General features: G+C 29.0%; 1 protein-coding gene across 2 annotated transcripts; it reads left to right on the top strand.

Annotated features, from left to right (window-relative positions):
* Window positions 1–3,641: 3,641 nt before the first annotated feature.
* Window positions 3,642–17,409, top strand: LOC135961574 (pro-resilin-like). 2 transcript variants are annotated; one of them, XM_065513086.1, is made up of 4 exons: window positions 3,642–3,720; window positions 3,927–4,040; window positions 16,145–16,228; window positions 16,683–17,409. In XM_065513086.1, exon 4 carries the CDS (start codon window positions 16,695–16,697, stop codon window positions 16,941–16,943), a length of 249 nt encoding a protein of 82 aa, XP_065369158.1. In that variant the 5' UTR covers window positions 3,642–3,720; window positions 3,927–4,040; window positions 16,145–16,228; window positions 16,683–16,694; the 3' UTR covers window positions 16,944–17,409. The 2 variants fall into 2 exon arrangements, with proteins under 2 accessions (XP_065369158.1, XP_065369159.1); XM_065513087.1 differs by lacking the exon at window positions 3,642–3,720 and adding an exon at window positions 3,759–3,820.
* Window positions 17,410–18,548: the final 1,139 nt, after the last annotated feature.

Here is an 18,548-nt window from a genome sequence, read left to right on the forward strand (position 1 = left end):
CGATTCATACATCAACATCTACGGAATCTTCAGGCTCGGTTGCTATTTAAAATCGAGAAAATCGGTCCACAAATGGCAAGATATAGATATAAGGGAAAAAATGTAAAAAAATCAGTTGGATGGATTTGCCTTCCTTAGTACAAACTTGACACTATTGTTTGAATACCACTTTTCCATAGTGGCATGATGCCAAATCAGTTTTCTGTCAATGTTCAAGTCTTCCTTATACTGTTTTAATGGCTTTTGAAATAGTGTGACGATGAACCTTCAGATCTTTTGCTACTTTTTTGAATTTATCGTTGGAGTCAAATCTCTTTTCGCCGATACATTTCTTCTGGTTTTTGAACAAGAAAAAGTCACTCGGGACTAAATCCGGAGAATAGGGCGGAAAAAGGGAGCATTTCGTAGCCTAATTTATGGGTTTTTGCCATGGAAACTGCACATGTGTGCACCTCGAACGCGGAAGCAATCTTGCGGAAAGCTTTCTCATAGCGAAGTATTCATTCAAAGTTGAAACCTCTAAGTCATGTGAGTTGCTTATGGCTTCCACAATCTCTCAAACTTTCAATCTCTGATCGGCCAACATCATATCGTGAATTTGTTCAATTGTTTTGGGTGTGAAACTTCAACTAGATGTTCAGAGCATTCGGCATCTTCCGTGCTTATACGGCCATAACGAAATTCAGTAAACCACTTTTTACCATTGAAATGGATGGTGCAGATTTCCCATAGTATTTATGAAGCTTAGCTGCTAAATGGGTAGGCGAAATTCACTTTTTTCCAATTTTTCCTCAAGTCACAAGGTAGTCTCCTATCAATGGCTGCCGCAGTGTTTCCCTTTCAGTTAAAAGTCGGGAAATTCTAAAAGTTGCGGACCCAAAATATATATTTATATATTGTGGAATATTAAATGCTTGATGGTGGGTACATAACTCAAAAGCAATATTTTCTTTAGAGAAATTATAGTCTTGAATTTCTATCTTTCGAATAACTATAATATAGTTAAACTATACTTGATTTGTTCATCCAATTAATTACAAAATATTAAAAGACAAAAATTTTTGGAATATCTACTAACAAGTTAATCGGTTGTGCTGAATCTTATTATATTAAATCTATAACTTTTTAAACAGCGTCTTCTGTATTGAGGACTAATCTATAAATCAAATGCACAAAGTGAAGTAAGGGTATGTGCTGCATTATGAGGTCACTATATTTAAGCTTTGCATAAATGAATGAAGCCCATTGCTCTATTTCAACGTTAGTTGTGCCAAACTGATATTTTTGCGGTATTCTGTGACCGCGGAATTATTCAAAGCAGCCATGTATGTGCCGCAATTTAATTAAATCTTAAATAAATCACATTCAGTGCAGACTCAAATTGATAATTTCCAAGAACGAACTCCTTTTCAATCATACTATTGTATAGCCCTTCATATTCTCGTAATCATAATATGGTTAATTTACGATTTATATCAATCATATAAATGGTTACAGTAAAAAGTATATGTTTGTGACAATCATTTTTATGATGAAGGGCTCACCATATTATATTGCTCTCGGCCTATGGATATCATAATCTAAGAACAACATATTACGATATAATGATTCATCATAAATATGGTTGCCACAGACATATACTTGTTTACTGTAACCATATACATACATATGATTTATGGGTTTTGTGTAATTATATGAAACTTGTTGAGTGTGAATTTTATCTCAACACTTTTTTCTCAGCTAAATAATAAAAATTATTTAATTTTTCTAAAAAAAACTGAAAATTTGCACATTACATTTAATTTATTACAATATTATTTATTCACATAACTCATACGCCACCTACCAAACTCAAACCTTTAACAATGTTCTCTATTACCCAAATTTTCTAATTGTTTCCTATTAAAAATCTCATTTTACTCCATGAATACAAATATATTGTAATAACAGCAACAACAAAAAAAGAAATATCCTGCAGAAAAATTACAAAATTTAAACAAATGAAAGAAAAAAATACTCCCAGAGAAAAAAAGCAACAAACCATTTAAATGTGATGTGATAAAAATCACAATTGACATTAAAATGAAATACAATACAAAAACTAAATAAAAAACTGAAATAAAACTAAAACAAACAACAGCAGAATCATTTACAACAACTAAATAGTATTAAAGACACACATACAACAATGAAAATAAAACAAACATTTGCAGGTGCAAGTATTTTTATTTAGAATTATATTTTTTCCAACTCTGATTTTTTTGCAACTATTTCTTGTTACCAAATTTTTAAAAGGGCATTTAAAATGGCAATTAAATTAAATGAAATGAAACGTACCAACAAAAACCAAGTGATTGTATTGAAAAAAGAAACGCTATAAATTATAATGCATTTAATGGCAATTTAGCCGATAAAAAAGGTGTTCTACATGCAAAAAAAAACTAACAATGATTTTTTTTACACAAGAGAGTCTCTCTCACTTGCTTGAACACATAAATATTTGACATGTGTATGAAAATATTTACACACTTGCAAAGTGTATGTGTGTATAACTGTGTGTGTGATTTAATTGACAACAGCATGTAACACACACATTGTTGAGCTCATCAATCAATAATTTAATGATGAGCAGTGAGTGGTACGTCCAAGTAGTTCTTTTATACTCTACAGCAAATAAATAAGTCATGCTAGTTTTAAAATGTGGCTTGTAATTATCAAAAATAACATACTTTAATTAAGAGTTTATTATAAAAAATAATAAAAAATATATAAAAATAACCACCCCATTCCAAGGTTTTCATAAAATGGGGTGGTTAGTTTATTAACCACCATAGCACATGGAATTCGATGAACAATAAACACTCTGTGCTTTTTTTATTGAATGCGTGAAAGTCTTTGAAATATTTTCAAATGAATATATTATCTAAGGGCACCCTGGCTGCAAAGTTATGCAAAAAAACATAAACTACAATAGATGCCAATAAACTGTTTTAAAGACTATAGAAAAGGTGGTTAGAAAAGTGACCACTAAATTAAATGTTATGATAAATATTTGTCAAGTATAGACAACAGGAGTTACCCATGTTTTTGTAGTGGGTATAAACGATTTGTTACCTCCAAACATAACATTTTTCTTCATAGTCTCGCCTGGCCATATGCAGAGTCGTAAAGGGGTTTCCCCCTACATTTATGACATTCCACACACAGTCAGACGCATTTGCAAAATGTTAGAAAATAATAAATTACTATAAATGACACATGATTTTAATTATATTGCTAAGAGTGTGTTTATTTATAAAAGTGATAAAATACAGTAGTGTCAAATACAAACTCAAAAAAACACTCTGATGCATACATAAATGTAGCAGATAAAGAGTCTGTGTATTTAAACAAAAAAAATATATAAATAAAAAACCAGCTGGTAACTGTTTATTATATTAATATATAATACATTTAAACATTAATTTACACAAATACACTGCAAGAGAGCTTGCAGACAACAACTGTACAGTAGTGTAATTATTTTTAATTTATTTATTTATTTATTTTTTTTTAGCTCATATAATAATATAAAGAAGATTTATATTTAAAGATAAATAGTTACACATTCAAGTTAAATCATAAAGCTGTTTTATATATGCATGCATTACAGAAAATATTTGCAATTTTCTTATTAAATATTTATTTATTGATTTGAAATATTAACGGAAGTGTTTGAAGGTTAAAGAACCATTAAACGTTTTATTTTTTATGCTAATAAAACTACTATAAAATATTAATTTAATTTAAAATAAGTGCTGTAATAAACATTAATGCAAATGTACATTACTTTTTACCCACACTTGTAATATAAAGGAATTTATTTAAATTATTTGCTAAGTTTTATTACAAAAAAAATTAATGAGTTTTTTTATATTTTTTTACAGAGTATATCACTGGTGGGCTTAGCCTGTGTATGTGCCCAAATAGCGCCTGGATCAAATCAATATTTACCTCCCACAAAAAATGGTTATGATTATTCAGAGCCAAATAAACCATTCGTAAGTACAAAAATTTAAATTGATATAAATAAAAATAACAACAAAATAGATTTTTTGAGTTACAAAAAAACTCTATTTTAATACTCATCATAAATCATCTAGTTTGAGTTAGCTTCAGATACAAAAGTTTCTTAATTCGTTAACCTTTATCATTTTCAAAATGTTTTCTAAAAAATAAATACAATAGAAGCTTTTCAAATATGTATAACAAATCATATTTATACATTCGAAATTAGTGTTTTCCTTTTTTCATTTGACGAATTTTCTGTCAGTTTTTATTTATATTTATATTCGGAACTAGTTGAACGCACCCGGCTTCGCCCGGTAGCATTTACTAATGTTAGTTCTTCACCTGCCTGTTCTTATTTATTTGCAAATAAAATATCTAAATTTGTACTGCATACTTTAGGGAGCTTTTTTATTACAGTTGACTGGACTCAAAAAAAAATCCGAGTTTTACCCGAAATTTTTTAATTTTTTTTCTTTACAAACCATCATTTAATTTTTATATATATAGAAGATAGATTATTGGTGATATTTATAAATTTTTTTCATTTTGAAATGTTCGATTTTGATGTCAGATTTTTTTAATTTTTCTTTAAAAACCAAGATATTTTTTATATTTTTTAAAGAATATTGTATTTTGAATAAAATAAGTCTTTTTTAATAAAAATCGGTTGAAATTTATAAAAGTTATTAGAGTTTTTTCAAAGGTTGTCATACATTTTTCATATACTTTATATTGGTGATTTTCTGTTTTATTTCATAGCATACATTTAGGTGCTGATATTTAAAATTTAAGGAAATTTTAGATAAAATGAATAAATTCTGCAATTTTCACCCGATTTTAAAAAATAACGTATTGTTAAATTTAGAATAAAAATTTCTTTAATAATTTGTATATAAATACATGGGCCGTAGAAGTAAAATGAATAACAGAACGATTTCAAAGTCGAAAAAGCTATAAAAGGATTAAATTTTTCAATATGTATATTTAGAACGGATCGACTTTAAAGTAGTCAATGTTAAGTATAAAGGGACTAGTTAACAATTTAGTCCATCCATCTAAAACTATTTAATTTCACCCAAATTTTGAGATTAAATACAACTTAACTCCCTAACATATTTTACAATATAAATTTTCAGACTGTGTTCTATTGAACAAAAACTTAGCTTTTCAACTATATACAAATGTTATTTATAAATTCGAAATTTGTGTTGATTTTCCAACACATTTCTCTTTTGATTTATCGACTTTAATGTCAGTTTTAGCAATGGTATATATAAGTTTGTCAATCCGTCTGTAGTTTCTACATTTTTCATTTGCGACCCCACTAGGTGCATATTCTGGATCGTTATAGATAGTGAAGACGATATAGCCATGTCAGTCTATCCCTCTGTATGTTGAAATCAACTTTCCGTAGCCCCCAAATAACTTACAAACATGATTCATTCTCCCAGCTCGGTTGCTATTTAAAATCGAGAAAATCGGCCCACAAATGGATAAGACCGCGATTTTTGGCCTATTTTGTATCTATATCTGGATTAATAAGTCATTAATATAGACAAGTCTGTGTTAATGATAGATATTTCAAAGTCCATTGCAACGATGTAATAAGGCTATAGTAGGTTGGACCAACAATGGGTCAAAATCGGGAAAAATATTTTTTAACCCGAATTTTTTTTTCACCAAAAATATTTTTTTCCTATAATTTTTTTTTTCACTAATAAATTTAAAAAATTAAAAAAAAATTAAAAAAATTTTATTTTTGTTTACCTAAAAATTTATATTTTAAAGTATAATTTGGTGAAGGGTATATAAGATTTGGCTCAGCCGAATATAGCTCTCCTATGGGTCAAAATCGGGAAAAAAATATTTTTTAACCCGAATTTTTTTTCACCAAAAAAAATTGTTTTCCCATAATTTTTTTAATACTAATAAATTTAAAAAAAAAATTAATTTAAATCTAAAAATTGTTTACCTAAAAATGTCTATTTTAAAGTATAATTTGGTGAAGGGTATATAAGATTTAGCTCAGCCGAATATAGCTCTCCTAATTTTTAAAGATTATTGTATTGTGTATAAAACAAGTAATTTTTTATAAAAATCAGTTGAAAATTATAAAAGTTATTAAACTTTTTGTAAAAGTTATCATATATTTTGCACATACATACTTTATACTGACTTTCTGCATTATTGCATAGCATAGTTTTAGGTGCCTTTATTTTAATTGTATGGAAATTTAAAACAAGTCGTTAAGTAAAGTTGAATAAATTTTGCAATTGTCACGCGATTTGTAAAATAAACTTATTCTTGCATTCAGAACAAAAATATGCTTAACAATTTTTATATAAAAATCTAAATCTAAAAATAGCAAAAACGAGTAAATTCGTTGTCTTAATTAAAACCTATTAAATTCATTCCTTTAAGAATTGATTTTGGTTTGAATAACTTTATCCAAGGACTCGAACATTTTATAATAACTACATAAATAGCTGGCATAATAAAGAGGGAGGAAGTGAGTATGGAAACCCATATGATAAATTACCTTTGATGGCGTTGCATGTTGATTGTTCATTAACCAATAGTAGTATTTGTAGCTAACACATTCTTAAACACCGAACTAGTTTCAGGGGATACAAGGAGGATACAGCAAAAACAGTCAACACTACAACAACATTATTTCTTATACACTTATGCTCGTATTCACATTAGAACAATAATGCTAAGTTAGTTTCACAGTAATGCACTTTTTTTGAAATTCTTTTACAATTTGGTTAATAACTTTTTTTCTCTTAAACCGATTGCGCTAAATTTTAATACCAAAGTGACTAGGACAATGAGACATATTCTAGTAGAATTACATTCATTTTGGTTTTATACTTATTGATGATAGCTTGATTTACCCATACTTAAATCGAGAATTTTATTTGAATCAAGAAAATACATTTACTTGATAATGAATATATAAAACAGTTCTACACATGGTATGATAATAATAAATTAACAGTATTAGTATTATTACCAACAGGTTGTTGTAATGATAAAGTGAAGTAATAATTAAAATTAAGTAATAATTCCAATTTAATTTAAAATTTGTACACTACTCATTATTAATCCTAATAACTCACTGACTGCTGCATTCAAAAAATTAACAAGACATGACTTTTATGATTATGACAAATACAATAAAATTCAATTGAATTGAATTTTCCTGCAAAATCCAAAATTTGTTGCAACCAATCAAACAAATCAGTTCTTAGTAACTTATTTCAAAAGTAAGCTTATAAATCAATTCGAAACAGTAACACAACAAAACAAAAAAAACTACACAAACATATTATTAAAATAGTAAAACTACAACAATTATTGTTAAGTTAGTTTTACTTAAACATAAAACACAATTTTGGCAAGAATGTTGAAGCATGTTCAAACCAACAAAGAGAAAAATGGCAACTACTTTGTCCTACTACCAAAGCTTTTGCACATTTGCTGGATATGCCAGCAACACAACTGTTAACCTATATTTTGTTTTATACTTAAACAAAAACAAAAAAAAAAACAGAAACAAATAAAAACAGAATATAAAATAATAAAGAAAACAGCTCAAACACATGCATTCAAGTAACCTATAAAGCACGTGAATTTGTACACTGAGCAGTGTTTTTTACCTTTATTTTTAACAATTCTGCTGCTCAACATTAATGACAGAATGATGATAATGAAGTAAAATAATGATGTTGGGGAAAAATCATTATGAAGTTTAGGTGTATGTTTGTTGGAGTGAATGTTTAGTTTGAAGTTTATAAGCAAATGTTGTACAAAATAAAAATGCAAACTAACAAAAACACCAAAAATGAAGAAAAAAAACATTAAAATATTTAGTTTGTACTACTACTATACTGACTTGTACTATAGGTTAGTGGAACAAAAGTGAATTTGTAACGGTTTTTGCACTTTGTTTAACAGACAAAAAACAAAAAACTCTATAAATACAACCAAAAAAATGGGAGGGCGACAGGAAGGTGAGTTGGCAAATGATACTAAATTCTGTTTGAAATGTTTAGCTGCAAAAAAAATATTAAATTACCAGCAATAACAGCAGCAACAATATAATAAAATATAAAAAAAAGAATATAAAAGTAATGAAATAGAAAAAAAAGCAGGAAACTTTAAAGTTTATTTAGTGATCAAAAATGGCGGGGTATTTCAAACTAATTCAGTAAATTTTTGTGAACAGTGGTCACCCACGATCACAGATAATTTAACTACTATAGGAAGTATTTTTTGAAAAAGGGAGATTCAACTTTAGTAAAGTAGAGCTAGATTTTATTAGAGATTTCTTTTTCATACACAGAGAAAACAGATTCGTAGTAGCAACTGAATTTATTGCCAATCAAATGATTCGGTTGCACTCATATAATTTTTCGGCTCTATCAACAGAAAGTCAGTTGATAAAGAAGAATTTCAGTTGCAGCACCCAAACTTTTGTTAATCTTTCAGAAATTTTGTAGTCACAACTGTTAAATACGGTCACTGAGGTAAAATCATTCGATTGGCAACAAATTCAGTTGCCACTACAACTGCGCTTTTAATAAAATTTATTATTTTTATGCTATTAAACTAAATACGAATAAAAAGTCCAAAAAGTATTTAATCGTCGAGCAAATTGTCAGGAAGTGAATGGTTTTAAATCCAAATGTTAGAAATTATCACGAATATAATCGAGTTCAAACATTAAATTCGTGAGTAGAACTAGTTCTTTGTTTTGCCATGATCATTTTCAATTAATTACAATCACATAGAAATAATTCGCAAACTCGTGAAGGATTGGAGATCTTAATGAAATTACACATAGTCAGTGCTGACGTGTTTTTGAGTTGATTTGTATTTAAGTGAGCACCTAGTTAGAATGGGGACCCTCCAAATTTGATCACCTCCGACTTTAAAAATTTAAAAAAAAAATCGCAAAAAATTCAGCTTTTATCCGAATGTTTATATTTCTGGGGTATGACTTAAAACTGAGAGATTTATTTCACATTTTTAGATTTTATTTTGAAGAATTTGTACAATATAAATTTATTCAAAGTATTGGCAATTGTGAGCTATGACCTTTTCCCATCTTCCTGGCAACATATGGATTCTGAGACAAAAGATCTGCTCATCTTTTGAAGACAAGAACGAATCAAGCCAATATCGTTTACTGTAACCATATATATGGTTGATACAATCATGTGATTCATAAATTAACCATATTATAATTACCACAATCATGTAAATAGTTACTGTGACTATAATATCGTTAAAAAACTTGTAACACAATTTAAATGGTTACAGTAACCATGCCCAATTATATTTTTTCTCTGCGTGCATCACTTCAATCTAAATACTTTTTAACAGGTATTGCAACATGTGGCCGAGCGTTCATGCTGGAATATTGCGGTTTCATGGTTGGGCGTTTTTCGGCTAATACTCGCTTCAAACGAATGTTTCCTGTGATTGTAGAACATCACAGTAGTCGATCAGGACAAAGTCTGGACTATAACGCGGGTGAGGCAAAACTTTCCAACCTCTGCAATCTAGATACTTTTTAACAGGTATTGCAACATGTGGCCAAGCGTTGTCATGATGGAATATTACGAATTCATTTCTGGCCGCATATTCTAGACATTTTTCGGCCAATGTTCGCTTCAAACGAATCAGTTGCGTTCGGTACAGCTTCCCTGTGATGATCTGGTCAGATTTCAGCAGCTCATAATATATTGGACCCTTTTGCTCCCACCAAATACAGAGAATTACCTTAGAGCCATGGATATTTGGCATTGATATCGATTCGGCTGGTTGACTGGGCTTCACATACGATGTCTTACACTTCGGGTTATAGTAATGGATCCGTTTTTCATTAGAATTAATGATTCGATGCAAAATTCCGAATTCAATTCGTATGGTGAATCCTGCTGCTTGCAGATATTTTAAAATTGCTGCTTGAGTAGCTCCCAATGATTTTGCAAGCTCCTGATGAGTTTTACAACAATCTTCATGGAGTAATGCCTCCAATTCGATCCGTGTCTTTCGTGTCAAAATCACCACTTCACAATGTTAAAAATTCCATTTTTTAGAAAATTGTTTTACATTTCGGTTAATAACTTTTTATCTATTAAACCGATTGCGCTAAACAATGACTAGAACAATGAGAAATATTCTGGTTGAATCTCATTCATTTTGGTTTTAAATTTTTGATGTGAACATGATTTACACATACTAAAAGCGAAACATTATTTCAAGCAAGATAAGAATAAACTAAGTAAATTTTGAGGTGATTTTTTATATTTTAAATAGGAGTCAATATAATAATCATTAGGCAACCCCTGAAGTTACTTAAAAAAAATAATGAAATACCAACATCCCAGCAGTTAAGCAAGTAGACAATGTATCACTAATAGACAGTAATTTTCACTAATGTCTGATCACTTGGCTGACTCCAATTTAAATATTCTGCATTATTTGACAGATAAGTGCTCTTTGTAGTTCAGACAGAAGTCAATTGGTTACTTTGTAAATCCCATGTAATCCAGCGTGAAGACAATTGCCACCTCAGTGTCTCTAAGTAATCAAGAGTGTAGTCACTTTAAACTTCCTACAAACTGGTTTTATATAAATTGTGTTGATATAATTCTCATTCAGTTTATTTTCTTTTTGTTTAAGTTCATAGACATCCCATGTAAGTTAGTGTGAAGTCAATTGTCACTTCAGTGTCTCTAAGTAATCTAGAGTGTAGTCACTTTAAACGTTTATTTTGTACTGCACTTTAGAAAGTAGTTATTTTAGGTACCCACCAGATGTAATTCATTGGAGAGTTGTCGGAGGAAGGTTTGTTTACAAGCAATTGGTGACTGGACTGTCTATTTGAGGTCAATTATCATCCCTACATGTTAAACTATCTAGTTATATAGCTGAACAAATAACCTGCTAGGTAGCTAGTGAGGTAACTGACTCTATGTAACCGGTATGTGAACCCAATGCCTTGACTACTTTGGACCAGCTATCGAACAGTATCATTGCAATCCAATAGGGTCAATTGACCCCCTGCTAATTCGGGACAGTCTCCTAGAACTGCTGGGATGTGCTACAAAATACATATATAAAAGAAGAAAATATGCTAAGCTAAAAAAAACAGAAAAACTAAACAAAAACACGTAAAAAGAAGGTGTTTGTTCACTTTAATGTTTGTTAGGTGTTGCAAGTCATTTGTACTTTATGTTGCATGCAACTTCATTAAACATTAGCACTGGAAGAAAATGAAAATGTAATACATAACAGCAAACAAACAAAAAAAAAACATAGCGAAAAATGCACCAAAAAAAATGAAAAATTTTAAATAAAACAGAACTTTTTATAGTCAAAAAATAAAATAATACCCCCCACACAAGCAAACATACAAGTATGGGTATATGTACGTATGTGTGTGTGTTGCATGTCAGCAGAAGTAGTATGCAACTGTTTAAGTAAGTGGTACACATAGTAGTTAGTAGTCGAGTAGCTGCAGTGTAGTAATGGTGATGATATGGAGTAAAAATTATTGTGGCATGACATGAAAAATTTATTAAGTTGACATGCGGTTGCATGTGGCAAATGAAAATGACAATGTTCAAGTGCTAGTTGCTGTTTGTAACACTGCTCTAAAGCATGCAACAATATCAGTCAGCAACAGTTTTAATACAAAAAAGATGAGGCAACAACAAAAATTAACATTCAACATTAACAAATTCCAAAAAAAAAAACAAAAACGAAATAAAATAAAATAAAAAAACAGCTCATTCTAACAAAAATTTCATACAATTTTGGGGCATGCATGTTTATTTGCTTATTTACATGTGTGTAAGTGTCTGAGTGAATTAATGTAAGTGTTTGTTTATTTGTTTGTTTGTTTGTGTGTACATAAGTCTGTTAATGAAATGCATTAATTTTGTTGAAATGTTTCAAAACTGCCCCGTAGGAAATTGAGTTTTAAAGAAAATATTACAATACTTTTGACATTTGCTATTTACAGCATTTTAAATCATTATTAAACCCCAGCAGTTCTAGGAGACTGTCCCGAACTATTGATTGATTCAGCTACATAACTATTTATTTAAACATCTGCGGGTGCTAATTGACCTTAGTTAAAATAACAATAACCGATATTCTCCAAAAAATTACTTATTTTGGGTAAATTAACTACTTTTTAAAGTACAGTGCAAAATAAACGTTTAAAGTAACTACACTCTAGGCTACTTAGAGACACTAAAGTGACAACTGACTTCATGCTAGTTTACATGGGATGTATAAAGTAACCAATTGACTTCTCTCTGCACTACAATAGACGTATAGGTGTGAAATTACCCAAAATATATAAATTGAAGTCAACCAAGTGATCAGACATTAGTGACAATTACTGTCTATAAGGGATACATTGACTACTTGCTTAACTACTGGGGCCCTTCTCAAGGGTATATATAAGTTTGGTATTCCATTTGTAATTTCTACATATTTCATTTGCGACCCAAAGTGGTTTAGAAACTTTTTTTTTTTGGAAATAATTCAGTATCTTGTGAATTATTGGATATATTGTTACGAAATTTCACATGGTTTGAGCTGAGGTGTTTTCGAGTTGATTTATGTTTGTTCAGTTTCCTAGCGATAATGGGGGCCAGTGCGTAGCCCCCCCAAAGTTGGTCACCTCGGGTCTCAAATTTTTTAAAGAAATCGCCAAAAATCCATTTATGATCCTAATGAGCTGAAATTTTAAATATAAATAGTCCTTGAGAAGGTCTACAAAAAATACGTTTACAAGGTTATCTCTATTAGTTGAAGAAATATTCAGGTTTATTGATTTATTTTTTTTAATTTTGCTCGATCTTTTTATGGTTTTTTAGATATTTTTAAAATATCATATATTGACGATAAAATTCTAAATAAAATAAAAAAAATTTCTAACAGTTATCGGTTCCCTATAAAAAGTTATACACAGTCCAAAATTGGGTCGTATTTTCTACGTTTTTTCCCAAAAAAGCCCATACATTTTTTTTTTTTTTAGAAAAAAATTTTCTTCGGGACTATATAGAATTTTTATATGATCCGGAAAGACAACTTAATGCAAAATCGTTTAAAGAAAAACTTGGCTCACTTAAACGGACATACCACCCCCCAGGCCTAATCAAACTTGGCCAATTTAAAAAAAAATTCAGTTTGAGTAAAAAATTCTAAAAAGGCATAGCACGGATCCACGAAAAAGCTCCATATTTGTATAATCCCATATGTTTCTTAAATACTTACTAAGTGTTTTTACTATCATACGGTAAATAACATCACAGTATGCACTTTTCTGAAAAAAATCAGTTTTTGAAACACATTTTCCCTGTTTTAGGAATTTCGGTTTTTTAAAATAAAAAATTTCAAAAATTCTAATGCTATTGATTTAAGGACATTTGAGTCTATATTGGTACCAAATTTTGTTATTATACCTTTAACTGTTAAAATTTTACATTAATTCAAATTTTATATTTTTATTCGTGGAAAATCACCATATTGTAATTTTTTTAGTTTTTAAGGCAAATGACGTCTCAAAATTTTATAGAATTATTTAATTTTTCTAAAATATCAATCCTCAAGTCCTAAGGTTTTCAACAATATCAAATACTTATGTAAAGAGCCTTTATTTACTCCTCAGAAGTTCCACAAACCTTGCCCGCTTTAACAAATTTGTACGTTTTTTCATATAATTCGTGCAATTTTTTTTTCACTAAAAATCTAAAAAGAAATTTTGAAAAAAAAAATTCCTTACAATTTTTTTTACCAAAAAAAAATTAAAATAAAAAAAAATTTGATTACCTAATTGTCATGCAATTTTTTTCACTAAAAATTAAAAAAATTCAATAAAATTTTGATCTCTTTTGTTTACCTTACAAATTTAAAAAGATTTTTATTTTAAAGAATAATTTGGTGAAGGATATATAAGCTCTCTTACTTGTTTTCTTGTTTGGCCCAATCTTCACCTTCGAGTTTCATTTTTGTATTTTGTTAGTTAATTTTTGTATCACTAAAGCAACCAATGTTTAAAATTTTATCGAATTTTGCAAAATACTTTTGTATAAAATATATTTGCCGTTTTTTCCAATTTTCGAGAAATTTTTCCCCATTTTATTTAAATAAAATTTAAATGTACCAAAGTACCAAAAAATAAAATTTTTACCCCCAATTTTTAAAAAAGAACAAATTTATATTTGATATTTTGTGATTAAAATTTTTTTAAAAATACAATTTAAAAATTTAGTTCTACGTTTATTGGTTTAAAAGATACATAGGATTCAAAACAAAAAAAAAGTACCGGAAAAAAAAGTGTTTTTACCCGTTTTCTTTCCTCAAATGTTCGAATTTCCAAAAAGGACACCAAACTCCTGACTGTTCTTTTTTTAAATGTATAAAAATCCATTTGCAAATTGTTTTTGTATCTATATTAGTTTAAAAGATATAGGTTTTCTAAATTTAAAAATTTTTAAATGATACTTAGGATTCCAAAAAAAAGTATTGTATTCTGGTACTTTTTTTACCCGTGTTCATTCCTCAAATGTTCGAATTTTCAAAAAGTACTGTTCTGTTCTTTTTTAAATGGAACAGAATGCATTTGCAAATTGTTTTTGTATCTATATCTATAGTAGTTTAAAAGATATAAAATTACTAAATTAAACAATTTTTACGCTTTTTCGAATTTCCAAAAATCCCTACTCTGTGGATTTATTTCGGCAGAGAACAACGTGCTGTCCAAATGAAATATATTTCCAACTGGGTTATTTAGTTTAGTATTAAGCATTTGTATGAATATGTGTTCAAATGAATGAATGTGTATTCCATGAGATTTTATTCCAGTTTTGCAGATTTCATTTTATTTTTCAAAAATTTTTCTCAAGGGAAATTATGTCAGCTAAATTTAATTTAGAAGTGTACAAACACAAAAACAGGGTTTGTGTTTTTATTTTAATTAATGAAAAAATAATTGGAATTTTTTATAAAAACCATGTTTTCAAAGAGATTTTTTGGTAAATTCAGAACTTAATTAATTCAATTGAATCATAATTCAGAATTAAAAACAACAGCAATTCATTCCATAAAACCATTCCCAATAAAGGATTCTTATTTATTTATTTTACAATTCAATTATGTACTAATTATGTACGAGCTTAGTAACGAAGACCTAGTTTCAGTCCAGTCAACTGTAATAAAAAGCTCCCTAAAGTATGCAGTACAAATTTAGATATTTTATTTGCAAATAAATAAGAACAGGCAGGAGTATGTGGGTTGGAGAAACTCAAAGAACCAACTTTAGTAAATGCTACCGGGCGAAGCCGGGGATAATTTACAAAATAAATTTGAAAACTTTTTCTAAAGCCTATTTGTAATAGACTTGAATTGAAGCAAAATAAATTAGTATAAATAAAATTAAAGAAAAAAATCGTAGTTTCAACATAATTAAACCACAAATAAATTAAAAAATAAAAAAAACACAATTGTATCAATAACAATATCTATAACAATTTAAACAAACGCCAAAACAATAAAATATATAGCCACAATTTACCTTGATATGGTTGTTTTTTTTAATGAAATTAATATCTAACTTGCAACATATTATTATGTGATGGTAACAAGTCTTCTATTTTATGGTTTTTATTGAATGTATTTTTGTTTGTAAATGTCTGCAAAAATGTATTTTTTTTTTTGCAAATTTTCCAACTGTTTTGTTATATGGCACGAAATTTCTAGTAAAACAGAAATACATCTTGAACTTTAAAGAAAAACATTTTGATTTTAAACATGTTTCTCTACCCACTTGTGCTAGAAGCCATCGTATACATTCTTGGCCGCACCTCAACTTGACAGCATTAAATTGGCATTAACATAAATATCGTCGTCACCTTAAAGAAACACACACAAACCCATAGACATTCAAAAAATATTATGGGTCACCTTTATATCTAGAGCTCTAAATATGTTTAAAAAAAATTGTAAAACAAAAACTAGAAATAAAAGAGTTATAACTTCATTTGTCAATTATTATTAATTACAGAAACCTCCAGGCCCACCCGGTCGTCCAGCACCAGGACCTGGACCTCGTCCCGGACCCAGACCACCACCAGGAGAGCCAGGACCAGTGAGTATTAATAAAGCTGAAGCCAGCAAACATAAAACTAAAATAATTAAGCAAACAATTTTGCCAGCAATTTATCTTTAGTTATTCAAATCAAATCAACACTTGTTATGTTAATAGCTATCAGTGCCATCTTCTAGTAACTTCCAGAAACACTAGAATATTCTATTTGCAAAATGATCACCTAGAGCTTTCAAAGTTACTTCACAGTTATTGTTGTCATACTTATAAACAATGTTAATAACATCATGTTATCAACATTGTTTATAAGTAGAAGTTTCTATGGAAGGAAATATTAATAAACACACAAGCAGATATTATTACAGACCTTTAAATTCAAATATTTTATATATTATTTTATTTTTTTAGTTACTTATTGCTGGCAATATTATTTATTTTAATCATTAAATAACAATATCAATATTATATTAATTTCTTTATATTTTTTTCTTACCAGGACCACGTTCACATGCCCGGCAACCCATTCGACTTTGAATATGCCGTCAACGACATTGAGACTGCCAACGATTATGCTCATAAGGCTTCTAGCAATGGTGATGTGGTAACTGGTGAATATCGTGTACAATTGCCCGATGGTCGCATGCAAGTTGTACGCTATACAGCCGATTGGAAGACTGGCTATCATGCAGATGTCAGTTACGAAGGTGAACCTCAATTCCCTCAGGGACCTGGTGGCAGACCAGGCTACAAATATTAAACTCCACCACACACTATCACACACACTCACTCACTTTCTCTCTCACACTCTCTATCTCTACTATCCACTGTCCACCACCCCCTCCTCAAACTACTCAATCAATCTCAATCTCAGTTATTCTCTTAGATGAATGGAGAATAATGTTTAAACAAAAAAGAAAAAAAAAACAAAAGATAATTAAATTTACACGTACAACTTGCTTAAGAAATTTTGTTTTGTAATTTATGCCGTAAGGCGGAATGTATAGAGTAAAAGCATAAGTAAGAAGAACTTCATCTTTGTTGATTTGTTAAATTTTAATTGTTTTTTTTATAATTTTATTTTATTTAATTTAAAATTTATATATGTATGTACTATTTTTTTCTACTTTTTTTTGGAGTGTTTAAAATAATTTTGTGAAACAAGAAAAAAAAAACGAATAAAAAAAAATAATTTTGAAAATAAAATATAATTTTAAAGAAGAAAATTTGGTTGTTTTTAAGGGAAAATAGAGGGAGTGATAAGTTCTTAATTGTTTCTTTAAAAAAAGTTAGTATGTATGTAAGTATTTTAAAAATGCTATTTAGCTTAATGCAACATGTTGCTCTGGCTTTACACAACATGTTGCCATATTGCCGTTGCAAGTTTTCGTAAAATTTAATAAGCAGCAATGCCTTTAAAATTCAAGCACTTGAACATTTTGAATGCGAATATAATTATGTTTTAAACTTGAAAATTATTTAAACAAATTTATATTTTCTAACAAAAAGTATGTGTCTTGAATTTATGTTTCCTTTTAACTATAATTCAATTGCTTAACGCTGGACTCTAGGCTTGAATTACACTTTTTTCAACCTGAATACCAGTAAAATTGGTTATTTGGGGTCTGTTCGAGGTAGTGTAAAAATGTTTAGAAACAATTGCCCAATTCACAATTGATGTCGTAGTATTGTAGAGTTGTATGTCATAAATATTTTTCAAACTATTTTTTTGAAACAAAAACAAAACATTAATAAAAAAAACTACGACATACAACGCTACGACACCAATTGTGAATTGGGCAAATAATTTTAATTTTATGAGCAACATGTGGAACAAAACAAAAACATTTTTTTCTACAATTTTTTTAACGTATACGGAAATTATCATGCCTATTACACATTGAGGTATATTTAATGTACAAATTGGCCTTTCTTTTAAAAGATACATTGAATGTTGGAACAAAATCATCCATGAATTTTTAATGAAATTAGTAACATATCTTCTGAAATCTTCTTGGCTATATCGTCGTTGATAAAGTATATATATTATGGATCGTTATAAGAGGGCGGGTCAATAAGTCCGTGATTTTTTGAATTTCACGCTTCTTAACAGAAAGGGCAAAACTGCACCTGTCAACAGGCATTTGTCCGTTGACTCCTGTTAAAATTTGAACAAGCTGCGTCATTTAGTGTATCTTTGACAGCCATCGGTATCAGACAACAGCGTGACTGACTTGATGTAAAAATGGAAAAGAGTGAATTTCATATGCTCATTAAGCAATACTTTTTTTGGGAAAAAAACCATCACTCAAACCAAGGCTAAGCTTGAAAACTACTATGGAAACTCTGCACCATCAATTTCAAT

This window comes from Calliphora vicina, chromosome 5 (assembly GCF_958450345.1).
Source record: "Calliphora vicina chromosome 5, idCalVici1.1, whole genome shotgun sequence".
NCBI lineage: Eukaryota > Metazoa > Arthropoda > Insecta > Diptera > Calliphoridae > Calliphora > Calliphora vicina.

What these genes read in the sequence shown, in the direction of transcription:
- LOC135961574 (XM_065513086.1), top strand. Translation starts at nt 16,695, where the DNA reads ATGCCCGGCAACCCATTCGACTTTGAATATGCCGTCAACGACATTGAG.